Genomic DNA, 16,719 nt, shown 5'->3' on the forward strand with positions numbered 1-16,719 from the left:
AGTTTTCGAAAAGGCAGAGGAACCAGAGATCAAATTGTCAACATCCGTTGGATCATCAAAAAAGCAAGAGAGTTCCAGAAAAACATCTATTTCTGATTTATTGACTGTCTCTTTGACTAAAGCCTTTGACTGTGGATCACAACAAACTGTGAAAAATTCTTAAAGAGATCGGAATACCAGACAACTGGACATGCCTCTTGAGATATCTGTACGCAGGTCCAGAAGCAATAGTTAGAACTGGACATGGAACAACAGCCTGGTTCCAAATAGGAAAAGGGATACATCAAGGCTGTATATTGTCACCCTGCTTATTCAACTTATATGCAGAGTATATCATGAGAAACGCTGGGCTGGATGAAGCACAAGCTGGAATCAAGACTGCGGGGAGAAATATCAATAACCTCAGATATGTAGATGACACTACCCTTATGGCAGAAAGTGAAGAAGAACTAAAGAGCCTCTTGATGAAAGTGAAAGAGGAGAGTGAAAAAGTTGGCTTAAAGCTCAACATTCAGAGAGCTAAGATCATGGCATCTGATCCCATCACTTCATGGCAAATAGATGGAGAAACAGTGGCAGACTTTATTTTTTGGGGCTCCAAAATCACTGCAGATGGTGACTGCAGCCATGAAATTAAAAGATGCTTATTCCTTGGAAGAAAAGTTAGGACCAACTTAGACAGCATATTAAGAAGCAGAGACATTACTTTGCCAACAAAGTAATTGTCTAGTCAATGCTATGGTTTTTTCAGTAGTCATGTGTGGATGTGAGAGTTGGACTATAAAGAAAGCTGAGTGCTGAAGAATTGATGCTTTTGAACTGTGGTGTTGAAGAAGACTCTTGAGAATCCCTTGGACAGCAAGGAAATCCAACCAGTCCATCCTAAAGGAAATCAGTCCTGAATATTCATTGGAAGGACTGATATTGAAGCTGAAACTCCAATACTTTGGCCACCTGATGGGAAGAACTGACTCATTGGAAAAGACCCTGATGCTGGAAAAGATTGAAGGCATTGGGGGTGGGGGGCGGGGGAGGAGGACGGAGAGGATGAGATGGTTGGATGGCATCACCGACTCAGTGGACGAGTTGAGTAGACTCCAGGAGTTGGTGATGGACAGGGAGGCCTGGCGTGCTGCAGTCCATGGGGTCACAAAGAGTCAGACACAACTGAGCAACTGAACTGAACTGAGGAGTTCACAGTCTGCTGATACTTGAAACTGAGTGTCCTGGAAAACTTCTGAGATTAAATATCTTTATATGAATATTTTGATATTCAATCAAATGTAGTAGTATTAGGTTTAGTGTTTTTGACCAGGTTTCTAAAGTGTAGACTTTTAAATAAATGTTGCCTTTTTTCACATAAATGAAGACTGTCTTTCTCATTTCTCCTCTATTATTATTCCACTACTGCTTTTTTAAACTTCCAAAGCAGATTACCTGCTATTCCATAAATTAACTTCCCTACCACCTTGGCTTTGCTATGATTTTGTTTTGATAATCTCAACTTTTAAGAACATAGGTTGTATATTTTTGCAGAGAATATAGATTTCATGTTTTTAACCATAATTTCAAGAATGGAGACATTTTTATGCGTGTATGCATGTTCACGATTCTTTGCGACCCTTTGGACTATAGCCCTCCAGGCTTCTCCGCCCATGGGATTTCCCAGGCAAGAATACTAGAGTGGGTTGCCATGCTCTCCTCCAGGGGATCTTCCCGACCCAGGGATTGAATCCGCATCTCCTGCAGTGGCAAGCAGATTCTTTACCGCTGAGCCATCAGGGAAGCCCAGATATTTATATAGGCAGTGTCTGTTTTTTTCTTGACCATAGTTGAGCCTGGATTCTCAATGTTCCCTTTTACTACCTTTCTGCTCTCCTACTGTTTCCCTAGACTCTTTTCAGACTGCATTATCTTCTGTCACAAAGCCATGATGAACTTCCCTCCTCTCTGCCTTTGTTCATTCTTTCTTTCCTTCCTGAAATGTTCTCCCTCTGTTTGCCCCAGTTTTCAGATTGTGAGTGTTCCTTCCTTAAAGCCCATGTTGAATGTAACCTCCTTCATTAAATTTTTCTTTCTTGTTGAATTGTTTGTATATTACTTCTTTTACTTTATCTTGGAATATAGCTGGTGATAAAAGTATTGTTCTTAATCCCCTCTATTTAAACTTGTTATCTTTGTTCCTTTTATAAACTGATTAATAATATAGCAACAGACACAGCAATTAGTATGAACTAGGTTCTGTCCTTAGCACTATGAAAGTGAAGTCACTCAGTCGTGTCCGACTCTTTGCGACCCCGGTTCTCCCGCATTATTGGCAGATGCTTTATTGTCTGGGCCAGTGGTTAAAGTGTCTGCCTACAATGCGGGAGACAAGGATTCGATCCCTGGGTCCGGCAGATCCCCTGGAGAAGGAAATGGCAACCCACTCCAGTATTCTTGCCTGGAGAATCCCATGGACAAGGAGCCTGGTAGGCTACAGTCCACAGAGTCGCTAAGAGTCGGACACGACTGAGCGACTTCACTTAGCACTATATATCAGCTCATTTAATCTTTGTAGCAACCTATACAGTGTGATTGTTGTAATTGTCCTCATTTTATAGAGCATAGAATGTGGTACAGAGAAATAAGATCCAAGGTCCTTCGGTGACCATGAATTAGGATTTAGATCACAAAAATTGTTAACCTTTTACGGTCAATGTTTATAACCGTTATACTCTACTGTCTCACTGTGAAAATAGACATTGTGACAGATTTTCATGTCCTTTATGAGATTTTCTTCATGGTTATACCAGTGATCACTTAACTAAAGTAATTTTCAATCTTTTTCGCATTTCATATCCCATGCTTACCGAGGAGTAATTGAAGAATTTTACTGTCTTCTCTTTTTCTGACAAAACCTAAAGAAAATACTTATAAAGTAAACTGAATCTAGTGTTAGCATTTTTATCAACTCTTAATCCATCTTTAAATTTATTTTTATTTATTTGGCTGCCCTGGGTCCTAGTTGTGGCACATGAGCTCTTAGTTGCAGCATATGGGTTCTAATTCCCTCACCAGAAATCAAACGCAGATCTCTTGCGTTGGAAACGTGGAGTGTTAGCCACTGGACCACCAGGGAAGTCCCTTAATTCATCTTTCAACATTAGGTTTAGTTTTGTGTAATCAAAATCCAAAGTATTAAAATATTATTTTAGATCTGCCATCTCCAACTTCTAAAAAAACTAGGAATTTAATAGCAAAATTGATAGATTCCTTTATCTCTTTTTTAAAATTATACTAAAATCGCCAATAAATAGTAAAAGGTAAAAAGTAGAATAAAAGCTCAGGTAAAAAGTAGAATAAAAGCCCTGAAACTCTAAAAGCCGGATAGTTTTTGTAGCATTGAGTTACATGAATTTGTGTAAAGACTTGGTATATCTGATGTGTACAAGTTTTCTTATTATTTGTATATAGTACATATTATTTTAAAATATTAACTTATCTTTTTGTTTTTTGTTTTTTTTTAGTATACTGTGTGGAATTTTGTTCCAAAAAATTTATTTGAACAATTCAGAAGAGTGGCAAACTTTTATTTTCTTATTATATTTTTGGTTCAGGTAAGCTTTATCACTCCATAAATTGTTAAGTTGATAGACATGAATGCTAAACATATATCTTCAAGGAAAAGTTAACATTGCATTCTAAATCATGTGACTATGGGACCCTTTTTTTTTTTCTGCAGAGCTTCCCCATTGTATTCAGTGAATATAGTAATGGTCTGAAGAATGGCCAGTGAATTTTAAGATCAGTTGTATTTTGTTTTATCACTTATGTGTTATAGTGCTGATAATCATAATTAAAGCCAAGAAAATAGCATCATCCTTTCAGATGTTCTGCCTCAGAAAATAAATATTATGGCTTTTAACATACAGCACTTGTTTTTGGCACATTTCTGCCTGTGGAACCATCTTTGTACAAAATTAATCTTCCTTTGGTTTTTCTTTTTTTTTAATTTATAGATTTTACTTTTATTTTAAAAGTTTTTATTATAATTTCTGAGGATCTTCATGAATATAGATTTTTATCCAGGAGGCCATTTTCTTAAACTAAATCTATATTCATTGTGCTTTTTTGTTCCCTAATATCAGAATATCAAGAGAACAGTATGAAACTTGAGTACAAACCAAGATTTAGAATTAATGACTGTTGTTTTCCTTCAAAGAGGTTTTTCTTTTCTGATGATACGTTAGCAGTCTCTTTCAGTGTGGCACTGAATTTTTTTTTATAAACTCTGAACTTTTCTCTCCATAGAACCTGGACCTTCAAAAGAAAAAAAAAACTTGTGAAGTAGTCACGTTAAAGCTTGAGGAAGCTTTTTTTTTTTTAATTGTTTCTCTTTGTGAGCAGAAAAAAAGAAATTCTGGGTTTTGTTTTTTTGTGTTTTTTTTAAATCAGTAGACCATCAGCTTGCTTAGTCCAAAAAAACGAGAAATTTATACTTATTACATACAAGTAACATGCATTTGTGAAATTACTGCCTAAAATCAGGAATTCAGCCTGTCTTTGGAATAGAACAAACTTAATTGGCCTAACCAGAATAAAGCAATATTAATAAATTATTAGACCCATGTTCTAAATAACCAAATATAATTACTGCAAATATTTCTTTTAAAGCAGTTTATTGAAACATCAGTTGTATGATTTAGATAATTGCAGCATCGTTTTCCAAGTTGTACCCTTCTGGTTCTACTAGCTGTAACAAAATCACTTGTAGAAAGAAACCGTTTGCCTAGTCCCATTTCTTGTTTTCTCTCCAGTGTGAGTTTATTCTGGATCCCAGAATAAAAATTGACAGATTTTTTTTTTTTTTAGCATTTCTCTGGATGGGCAAAGAAATGTGAATTGAGATTCTGAATAGCTGTAGCTCCCCTCCAAGACAAATACTGAGGAAGACCTTAAGTACTCTGTGTGTTAAGAAAGCAGAGAAACAGTCCACTCTAGCAATATTTGTGGGTATGCAATAGATTTAGATAGTCTACTAACCCCATATAATAGCTAACAAAGTGTACTTGTGAAACTGTGAAGTAAACTACATTCACTGCATAATCTCTCTCAAGTTACTTTTTCATCTGAACTACGACATGTATTTTGTATAATGTTTTCAGATTTCCCAATAATTATGAGATTCTAGATGTTAATAGTGATATGTACAATATAAAATATAATACTCTGCGTTCTTTCTTTTTTAATGCAGCTTATGATTGATACACCTACCAGTCCAGTTACCAGTGGACTTCCATTGTTCTTTGTAATAACAGTTACTGCCATAAAGCAGGTACGAAATATTTTCTGTTGCTTGCTTTCTTCCCAAGTCATTCAGAAGTTAACTTAATATTTCTCCTCTAAAGTAAGATTTATTGTTGCGAAAGTAATTTTCATAAGAAAGCAAATTTAGGGCTTTCCTGGTGGCTCAGAGATAAAGAATCCATCTGCCAAATCAGGAGACATGGGGTCAATTCCTGATCTGGAAAGGTCCCACATGCCATGGGCAACTAAGCCTGTGTGTCGCAAATTCTAAGCCTGTGCCCTAGAGCCCAGGAGTCATAACTGCTGAAGCCTGCGTGCCCTGGAGCTTGTGCTCTGCAACAGGAGAAGCCACTGCAGTGAGAAGCCCCTGCACTAGAGAGTAGCCCCTGCTCCCTGCAACTGGAGAAAAGCCCGCACAGCCATGAAAGACCTAGCACAGCCAAATAAATAAATAAAATTATAGAAAGAAGAAAAGCAACAAATTTGTTTGATTCTGCATATGGTAAAAATTAGGTAGAACGCTTTACCACCTGAGCTCCCGGAGAAGCCTGCATATGGTAAAAATTAAACGAAAGTAAGCCTCTCTTGGGATGATTACAGTTATTAAAGTATGTTGTTCCTTTAACATACCTAAGAAGTATCCAAAAGCAAGCATTTTTTAGGTACAAGCCAAGTTATGTGTGAAACAGATTGTTATAATCATCTTTGTAGAGTTTGGTAGTGTTTAAAGGATATATAATTCAAAGAAAGGGGGTATGTTTAGGAGTGAACATGTACTTCTGGCATGAACATTTTTGAATAAAAATTGTATAGTACTTTCCTACTTTTTACAGGTTTCTCTGTGAAATTGATTTTTATGTAAAGTAGTACTCTAAGGGAATAGCTTCAACTAGATCTGATTTGATATTAAAATCTAGGTATAGAAAAACAGTATTATTGGATAAGCATGACAAGAAATTTAAAAATTCCTAGAAGCATCATGTTTATATAGCTACCACTTCTCAAAATATCTTGGCAGAAGCTCAGCTATACAGAACTGCTCCCTTCCTCTTGAAAGAGTTAATTTGAATTTTCATGTGCCAGTTTGATAAGTTTTCATTTTGTAAGATTTAGGGATAAGGTTTAAATTGACAGAAACAAAATTGGCAGACATTTGATCATTCTGAGATGTAGTGTATTTATTACTTATTTGATAAAGGTAAGGGAAGTCTATAAATCAACAGTTAATCTAGTGTGTCTGAATAACTTGCTACTGCTGTAAGTTTGATTTCCCTTTATTCACTGCTCTGTTGGAGACTAGGATTTTTGTAAGTCAGTAAGCATCCAGATCACTTAATACAATTACATATTCATTTGGTTTTGTAGATGTCATTTATTGCATCAGAGTAACAAATATTTGTCCGTTGGGCTTCTTTTTTATATATAATTTTTTCTTCGGTGATTTCATCAAGTCTAGTGGTTTTCTAATTTACATGTATCCTGAAACTATGCTCTGAACTCCAGAGACACATATATAACAATATATGCTTGAAAATACAACTATTTCTCTTGGACACCTTAGGCTTTTCCTGACCTCTGTGTCACTGTCTCATTCCCTGCTCTGGTCTTTTTGCTTATATCATTTCTCATTCACTGCCTATTCTATTGAATAAATGCTTGTTTATTCGTTTGTCTGTCACCTTCATTTGAATGTTTAGTTCTCTGAGGGCAGAGACTTTGTTTTGTATTATCAGTTTGTTACCAGTGACCAGAACAAGGTTATGCACATATTTGACATGAAATAAATATGTGATAGATGAATAGATGAATGAACGAACCTCTTGAATATTTTTAAGAAAGTGTTAAATGTTGCAATACTTCTTTCCTTGGTTTCCCAGTATAAATTTGGCCAAATAAAGAGTGGATTTAGTTGGAATATGATGCTGTAACTAAGTTGAAAATATGTTGGTGAGTTTATAATATATCTGCCAAAGGAGTGAGTTTAATATAATAATAATGACTTACAACCTGTCTTTTTCCAAAGTGAGTCATTTGTCAAGATGGGAGACATTGGAAATGCAGCAGATTTTAAGGATAACATCATCAGTTTAGTTTTTAAATGTTTAATGTTATTTATGAGACATCAAAATGGAGATATTAAGAATACAGTTGGATATTTACGTTTATTAGAGTCCAGAGATACAGGCTGGAGATAGAAATTTCAGAATTTTTTGAAGACACAGGGATAAAGAAATCTTGTATAGGAAGTAAGAGAAGGGTGAAAAAAGGGCCCATTAAGATGATATAGAAGGAGCCTCCCATAGTAAATTGAGAAGAAGTAACTGGAGAGGTACTGTGAAAACCAGGAACATGTGTGTGATGAAAACCAAGTGAAGAGAGTGTTTCTAGCAGTAATGAATGCCAAAGTAGTCTAACATGGTTCTAATGAATGAAATGTTTTGCGGAAATTATGTTTCTTTTTCTCAATTGATAAAAGTATCTCTGGGGAAGGGAATTGCAATCCATTCCAGTATTCTTGCCTGGAGAATTCCATGGACAGAGAAGCCTGGCAGGCTGTAGTTCGTGGGGTCACAAAGAGACACAACTGAGCAACTAACACACACACACATATCTTCTAATTATACTCAGAGGAGCTTTTTTTATTCTTTTGATGTTTACAGGGTTATGAAGATTGGTTGAGACATATCTCAGATAATGAAGTAAATGGAGCTCCTGTTTATGTTGTTCGAAGTGGTGGCCTTGTAACAACTAGATCAAAAAATATTCGGGTATGCATTTAATAAATAATAGAAATCAATTATATTTTAAAAACAATTCTAATCTGACTATATTTTAGTTAAAGTCTGCTTTCCTACATTAAAATATTATAGTAGACCACTTGTTTAGAACCCAATAAAAATAAGTCCTGCCTTTAAAAATCTGTATATTCACTTTTCCCTAAAATTCTTCATAGGTGGGTGATATTGTTCGAGTAGCCAAAGATGAAAGTTTCCCTGCAGATTTGGTGCTTCTGTCCTCAGATCGACTTGATGGTTCTTGTCACGTTACAACTGCTAGTTTGGATGGAGAAACTAACCTGAAGGTTTGTACATGTGTATGTTTGAGTGTGGCTCTTGGTGAACAAAACGTCTCTGGATTATAGTGATATTTTCCTTTGGTTAAGGTAATAAAGTTTGACCCGACAAAGGAGAAATGTTTTAAATTACTGTTAATTACTCCATGAAAGCACACATTTTACTTCAAGGTTAGCCTCACATGGTTTAGTCAAGTTAAGAAAAGTAAAAAGTGCTTTGGAGAAACTATAATCTTTTAATATACTGATGCTTTCTTAAATAGGGGGCACATTTAAATTTTTCTCAATTTTCAAAGTACAGTCAGAAATTTTACTTGATTCACTTTTTTCTCCCTGTTAAATTTATTTGCAATAAACTTTGAGCAGTAAGACTATTAACACACTTACAGACTTAATTTCCTTGTATGCAAATGGCCTTTGTAGACAGGTAATCACAGTAGCTCCTTTTATTGCTTGTTACTTTACATTCTTCTTTCTCTTCTCTTCTGCCATCTAGCTTAGTGATCTCAAGTACAGAATGCTATGATCTCATTTATAAAAGAGATTTGAAATAAATGATGTCTAAGGTCCCATTTAAATCTCAAAACTATGGGCTTTAACTTTCCTTTTTTTCAGACACATGTGGCAGTTCCAGAAACAGCAGTATTACAGACAGTTGCCAATTTGGACACTCTTATAGCTGTGATAGAATGTCAGCAACCAGAAGCGGACTTGTACAGGTATGATGTGAATATTCACCATATTTATTTTAAGTCTATTTACAGATCTCATTTTTTAGGGTCATAAAACATGCAATGAAATAGCTGTTTGAAGACATTGGGGGGAGCAAGGCAGGAGATCAATTAAATGGGGGCAAAGCTAAAAGCAGAATTTGGCAGAATTCTAAGCTGAAGTATTAAAAGCTGTGCTTTTATTCACATGTTCCTCCCTTTTATCTTCTACTTTGGGGTGAACTGGCTTTATAACAATAGCAGTAAACATTATAACTATAATAGTAGTTATGAGGGAAATAAAATTATTTCCTTGGAAGAAAATAATCTAATGGGGTGTGTGTGTATGTATGCATGCAGGCACATGTGTATATGTGCTCCATGAAGGGCCATGTCTTTGTGTTCGTTAGGAACTAACTCATTTTAACACTGTTAGTCATCTTTCAGTGAGCTATATGCTAATTATTGCCATCTATGAAATGGAAACAACTTTAATTATTAAAGAGAAAACTGCTCATTTTTACTCAAAAACGGGTATATAAATCACAACCACATTATAAAAATTGGCTTCAGCTTTTTGTCATTCTCTGCATTTATTGGCTTAAGATGTTATCATTAGTCATTGGCTTTTTCAGATCTCTTACATATCTTTGTTCTGAATCCATATATTTATAATGGAATTTTCTCTGTGTGATATAAAAAGCTTACATTTTCATCAAAAACAAAAACAATGTGGAATTTTCCACTTAACTGTAAAAATTTGAAGTTCTGTGCATTTAAATTATAAGATAGATTTAACTGAAGAATTCAGTGCTTTGAGTTCTATATTGCTGTTATTTCTAAGTCTCAGAAAAGGGTGAATTATAAGAGGATTATTGAAAACTAGAAAATGATGCAGCATTAAGGAAGCATAAGATTAATAATGAGATCAAATGTGACTAATGCTTTGAGTGGTTTTGCCTTATTTGAAAAATGGGGAGAAAGTTTAAAAAAGCTTTTTATAATAAGAAATACAACATTTTATTGTCACCACTGAAAGCACCTGACCCCCTCCCTGGTCTGCTCTTAATCAGAATACATAATTTATAGCCAAATGTCAAATCATTTTTGAACTTGTATCCCTACCCCCAGCCAGGGTTCTATTCCCAGGCCCAGCATAACTCCTTGAGTGTCAGAATTGTGGATAATTGCATAAAAACTACAATATTCTGCCTTAGGAGGCTGGAAAGCAGAATGGAAAAGGAGAGTGACAAATTCAAGAAAGCCCTGGGCAGAGTCCGAGCAGTAGTTTTTAGAGGGCAAGAAAGGCCCAGGATGTCAGTAGTCACAAGGGGAACGAGATGCTGAGGTCACAATCTGGAGGAGAATGAAGGGTGGAAGAGGCCTGGGCTGGGAAGCAGTCTTGGTTCAGAAGGGGTCAGCCAGAGTTAGAAATCCTGGAGGCTGTGAATCAAAGCGCAGTGGATCAACTCTTCTGACACAGAAGAGTTGGACAGCTGGTCAGAATGGAGAAGGTGACAGCACCGCCCATGACCTGTAGCAGCAGCAGAAGCAGGATGGGGTTTCTCTCATTCATTGGCCCAAAGACTTTAAGTAGCAAGTGGATGAGTGTCATGTTGTTACGCTCCATGGAGGCACTGTCCTCATTCTCATTCTGGTGCACTGTCACTAGCCTGAGGCTCCCTGCTACCAGTTATGGTAGAGCAGTCCCATGGTGGTAGAGAAAAAAAGATATGAAGTTGAAGGAAAAGACATGATCATCCCAGGAATCACCTTCCAGCTCCACTAGGAGGTTGAAGACAATGATGGAAGCAGAAATGACTAGCAACTGGCCAGCCTCTAGGCTGTTAATTCCTGCTGCAATTTTGATGGCAAAAGTGGGTGAAATAGACCATAAGGAGAGCTAGTGAGACAGCTGTGGGCAGCAGCAACAGCTTATGGCACCAGCCCATATTTGTACATCATCTGCAAAGCCCAGGAAAATCGTGCAGGGGATGGCAGGGAGAGCACTGCATAGTGGGGGAAGGCTTTACACCGCTCCTCCACAAATGAAACGGGATGAAGCAAAAGAGCATGAGAAGGAAAACAGCACCACTGATCACTCCCTGAGAATCTAAGAATACTAATTTTTTAAAGTGATTGATTTTTTTAATGACACTAAAATTTTTTAGTGACTGATTTACCTTTGTAATTTCTAGTACAAATATTGGATCATTCATACATGCAAAAGGTTGGTTTTGTTTCATGTGTAAGAATAGTGCCAAAACTTTAAAAATTTCCACCTATTGATGTCATAAATGTATTATTAGTTTTTTGTAACATGATGAATTCTTTGATAGATTCATGGGACGAATGACAATAACTCAACAAATGGAAGAAATTGTAAGGTAAGAATAAATTTGCATTATCCAATCACTTTTAAGTGAAAATTGTTTGGGGAGGGACTAAAATCAAGTTAAAGGGAGATTAGATAAGTAAGCAATGGGATCATGAAGGAGTTGAAAACATTTAACATTTCATCTTCTAGCAAATTTCCAGCAGCAGCAAATGAGATGAGGATGAAGCAAATGCTGTGAAATGACATTAAAATAAGTTAGTAAGATTATTGGTGTACTAGTATTTTTTGGTCTAATGATATTAGGTAGTATTAATAATATTAGATAGTAACATAAAGGAAACACTGGTTCCTGATCATATTCTTACACATTTAAACTACCACCACCTAAGTCTAGAATACAAAAAATGTCTTATGGTCGTCTTCACTTCAGAATCATTCCTCAGAAACTAGAGTACTGGGCAATCTAGAACTTCTTATTTACTCTTTTGGTTGGTTGGTTGGTTGTTTTGGTTTGTTTTCCCTCAATATTCAGGTTAATTTCTGGTAACATACAGGAAAAACTTCTTGTCCTATCAAAGATTTTCTGATAGGGTGAGATTACATAGTTACTCATGCCACAAAGCTGAATTTAGAATAAATCTTGGAATCAACCCTTGAACTTCTAATTAAATTAGCATTCTGCCTATTTTCTGGAAATGTTCAGTTTATACTGGCTGCATAAAATAAGATACTAACAAAGAATTGAGAATTTGTTTTAATAAAATCTTCAAGACAAGCCACCAAAAATACGCATCAGGATGGATTCACATTTTTAATAAAAGTTAACATAGAAGCACGTTCAGTGAACTCTGTGACAAGGTCTTTGTAAGTTTAGGGACCCCTGCTGAACAACAATGACTGGATTTTATTTTGATTTCTATAGTGACATATTGGAATGCTTGTGTGGATACATAGTATGACTAGCATTAAGATATTGTGGCTGGTAAAAGAAAAGATCAACTATGTTAGCAAGTAGAATGGTTTTTTTGGTTTGTTTGTTTGTTTTTTTAAGGGAGCCTTGTTCTTTGCTGAGGCAACCAGAGTAAACAAATGAATTTTTTAATTTGAAGCTTTCTACCATTATATCCTAATTTTATATGCCAACTTGAGCTCGAAGTTTTTCTATTCATTGTTGGAACCAAATGAAAAAGAACTGTAATAAATCTCCTGAATAATTGATTTTGGAATATCCATTCAGTGTGTTCCAAATATATGATCTAATAAAACCATACTTGTTATACATAGCCAAACACCTGGCCCCCTGTATTCATTGGATTTTTTTTTTAAGTATTTGGGTTTATAGACCTCTTCAAAATTGGTTCAGATTCTGTTTAATTTGGATAACCTTGTATGTATATTTCTGGAAAGCCTTATGATAAGGAATATCAACAAAATTAAAGCTTTTTAATCCATCCATAACAGAGTTATCATTTGCTATCACTAAGAAAATACAATTTTCCTTTCTAGTTATTTCTTCTCGTTTTACATCTCCCTTATGGAGAGAAATTCAAACAGCAAGAAGACCCCATGCTCCAAGAAGTATGCAATGCAAGTAGTCAACTTGTAGTGTTGATCTTGCCTTAAAAAACTACTAACTCACTTGCTATATTATCTTTTGTAACCTAGTATAATTTTAATTGTGCAGAAAACATGGAGTTATATACGAATCATACTATAATTTATGTTTACATTGCTTTTTTTCTTCACACAACCTGTTTACATTGCATTTTAATTCTGTATTTTCCCTTTAAAAACTGTTTATTGATTTTGGTCAAAATTTTAAAATTTCGTCTTCTGTAAAACATTTTGAAGTTATCACTTAATTTTTTGGTTTTGTTGAATTTTATGTCTAAACTTCTGAAACTAGTGGCTTTCTGATTATATCTACAGGCATAATTTATTTCTGAGTCATTAACCTTAAAATGACTGAAATGCTAAAGCAGATGTTTGTTGTTATAGTAACTAACATCATGATTGACCTAGACAGCTTTATACTAGCTGAGATTTTGGTGTTATTTGAAAGCATTGTTGTAAGTATAGCTTTAAGTTCCTTCTGTCTGCTAAAGATGCCATTTAAAATTTAATTGAATATTTAATATATTTAATGCTTTTGGTTATTTTTCCCCCTAGACCTCTGGGGCCAGAGAGTCTCTTGCTTCGTGGAGCCAGATTAAAAAACACAAAAGAAATTTTTGGTTCGTATATATCAAAAATTTTTAATAATAGATTTGTTTTGGTGCTTTACATGAAGTATTTTTGAAAGCACAGCATTTGTGTTATTTTGGTTAGATAATTTATTGTCTACGATAATTTTCTTTCAAAGATTGTGTTAATATAATTTTGTGTTGTATTTTTTCTTAATTCCTACTTTTGAATAATAGATTAGAACCTTGCTGTTATATTTTCTTCGTGAATACTTCTGCTAAGAAGAAAATTCTGGCATTTGTATTAATGGTGTTAAGAACTATATTATCTGGCACCATGGTGCAAAAAACCACTTGTATAATTCCATTATAGTTAGATTGGATTGTTAAAACTGCTAGCTCATTTATTCCTTCAGCAAATTCTTACTGATCTGTGACTGTATATCAGATGATGTTTTAACATACACTGACTGGATCAAAGGATAAATAGTGTTCTTGCATTGGAGATCTCAATTCACTGTGCTCTGAGTCAACTCTAGGTAAATGGTGAAGTGAATGGTAACCGTTAGCTGTCAACTAGCTCCTCAGCATTAAGGAATGGCCCGTTAGCTTTTGAGCTCTTCTTTCTCATTCTTTTGTTTTCTGTTAACTGTACTATATCTTATCAGTGTTAGGCTCTCTGATAAAGAAATCCATAATTTTTTAAAAAGGAGAATAATGAGTGTGACAAAAATGTGGAGAGATTGGAACTCTCATACATTGCTGGTAGGAGTAGAATGTTCCAGCTGCTATGGAAAATAGTTTGGCAGTTCCTCAATAAGTTAAACGTAGAATTAGAAACATATCATCTGGCAATTCTACTTCTAGATATATACCTTAAAGAATTGAAGATAGGTGCTCAAACAAAGGCTTGTATGAGAATGTTCATAGCAGCATTGTTCATAATAGCCCAAAGGGTAGGAACTGCCCAAATGTCTATCGACTAATGAGTGGATAAACAAAATGTAGACTTTCCAACTAATCGAATATTACTCCCCTATAAGAAATGCAGTACTGATACATGCTGCAACATAAACTTTGAAAACATTATGCTGAGTGAAAAAAATCAAACAGAAAAGGCCACATATTGTATGATTCCATTTATTTAAAAAACCCAAAATAAGCAAATTCATAGAGACAGAAACTAGATCAGTGGTTCCCAGGAGCTGGGGGGTGGGAATGGGAAATGATTGCCTAATGGGTTCAGGGTTTTTTTTTGGGGGGGTGGTGAACTGTTCTTAACTTAGATAGTGAGGATGGTTGCACAACATTGTGAATGTAACTAAGCACCTCTGAAATAAAAAGGTAAATTGTATGTTATGTGTATTCTGCCACAATTTAAAAAAGGAAACCATAGTAAAGTTTTATGGTTTAAAAAGTCCAGAGAAACCTCCAGGACTTTTAGGCCCTCTCATATAATGCCGTATTTTAACACCTTTCTAGCAATAATGCCTTTCACAGTCTTACATTTCAGGAAATGTGTATTCCTTTAGATGAGTTTGTTGCTGTTTTCCTCAGCATCGCCTGTCTGTGTTGTACCGTTCTGTGTGATTTCTCACATTTCTTTTTTTTTTTTTTAAATTTTATTTCAATACTTTATTTTCTGCTTTTATTCTGTCTTATTGCTGAGCAAAATATGTTGTCAGTAAATTATTGTTCCTTTACAAGTGATCTTTTCTCATTGGCTGATACTAAGATATTTTGGTTCTCCAATAATCTGCAGATTGATTTCTCACATTTCTATAATTTTCTTGGCCTTTATCATTTGAGTTGTAATCTCTGCCTTTAAGGAATAATTCTAATAGTGAAAATTCCAGCACAGATCTTTAGGAAGAGAGCATAATGAATATTGTTCCTCACATCATACTGTTTAGGAACAGGCATAAACATTGATTGATTGTCTTTCTGTTTCTAGCCTTTTTGCTAATTTGTCACACAACCTTGCAACAGTTTTAATGAGGTATTTTTTCCCATTTAAAGATGGAGAAATTGAGACAAGGAAAGATTAAATAACTTGCTCAAGGTTGCAGAACTAAGTGGCAGAGCTAGCATTCAAACAAAGTTCTAACTCCAAAGTTTTTTTTTTTTTCTTTTTTAATAAGACAGCTCTTACCTAATTTCAAACTGCTCTTCTCAGTTTTAGTCCCATTATTACTGTCATTCTCTTTCATCTCAGAGTCCTTCTCATAGGCACGAGTTTTTAGAACAGCAGTTTCCTTGTATTTACTTCATTTACTCTTGACAGATTTCCATATTATCTTTCTAGTGCTTATGAGATTATGTCTAGACTCCAGATCCTGGCATTCAAGGCCTTTCAAACTGACCCCAATCCATTGTTGCAACCTAATAGAAAGTGCTTTTCCATTTCTGTCTTTGCCCTGTACTTAATGTACTATTTGCTATATCTGTAATGGCATTTTCTGCCATCTTTATCTTTCCAAATTCTTTGCCCTATCAGTTCCAACTCAAGTAATACCGCTTTCATTCAAATATCTCAGTTATAATTCAGGAACAGAATCTATATGCCTTTCTCAGTCAGCAGGCTGAATGACTGGAGTTTCCCAAAAACCTCTGGGACTTAAAGGAAAGCCGAATTCTAACAACTGTCAGTTGATACATTTTCTTAGTTGCTTTCATGCTAGTGAGTACATTCCTTTTGTGAAACATGGTGGAGGATTAGTTTAAGACTGTTTTGTTTTTCAGGTGTTGCTGTTTATACCGGAATGGAAACTAAGATGGCATTAAATTACAAGAGCAAATCGCAGAAACGATCTGCAGTAGAAAAGTAAGAAAACTATTTTATTTACACGTAAATATGACTGTTGATATGGATATTATTATATATATATATAAAATATGTGGTATAAATGTATGTTTCAAGTCAACAAAAGTTGGTATCCTTGAGGATAGGGAGAGTTTCTCATTTTTATTTAATTCTGATTTATTGACATATAGTTGATGAATAATATTAGTTTCAGGTGTAGTATGTGGTGATTTGACATTTGTATCAATTGTGAAATGATACAGTGAGACTAGTAATCATCTGTCCCTATACAAAGTTATTGCAGTATTATTGACCATATCCCT

At 35.1% G+C, this 16,719-nt stretch overlaps 1 protein-coding gene across 10 annotated transcripts in view; it reads left to right on the plus strand.

Moving 5' to 3' along the window:
* ATP11B (ATPase phospholipid transporting 11B (putative)) overlaps positions 1-16,719 on the plus strand; it is a 110,169-nt gene that overhangs the window by 26,922 nt on the left and 66,528 nt on the right. For 7 of the 10 annotated variants that reach the window (XM_043873574.1, XM_043873575.1, XM_043873577.1 and 4 more), the window contains exons 3-11: positions 3,510-3,599; positions 5,237-5,317; positions 7,950-8,057; positions 8,243-8,371; positions 8,978-9,081; positions 11,412-11,459; positions 12,917-12,997; positions 13,580-13,644; positions 16,336-16,417. In XM_043873574.1, the coding sequence (XP_043729509.1) occupies positions 3,510-3,599; positions 5,237-5,317; positions 7,950-8,057; positions 8,243-8,371; positions 8,978-9,081; positions 11,412-11,459; positions 12,917-12,997; positions 13,580-13,644; positions 16,336-16,417 (788 nt within the window). Of the gene's footprint in view, positions 1-3,509; positions 3,600-4,835; positions 4,996-5,236; positions 5,318-7,949; positions 8,058-8,242; positions 8,372-8,977; positions 9,082-11,411; positions 11,460-12,916; positions 12,998-13,579; positions 13,645-16,335; positions 16,418-16,719 lie in introns of those variants that run through there. The other 3 variants (XM_043873573.1, XM_043873580.1, XM_043873579.1) reach the window with 3 other exon arrangements.

Source organism: Cervus elaphus, chromosome 19 (assembly GCF_910594005.1).
Source record: "Cervus elaphus chromosome 19, mCerEla1.1, whole genome shotgun sequence".
In the NCBI taxonomy this organism is placed as follows: Eukaryota; Metazoa; Chordata; class Mammalia; order Artiodactyla; family Cervidae; genus Cervus; species Cervus elaphus.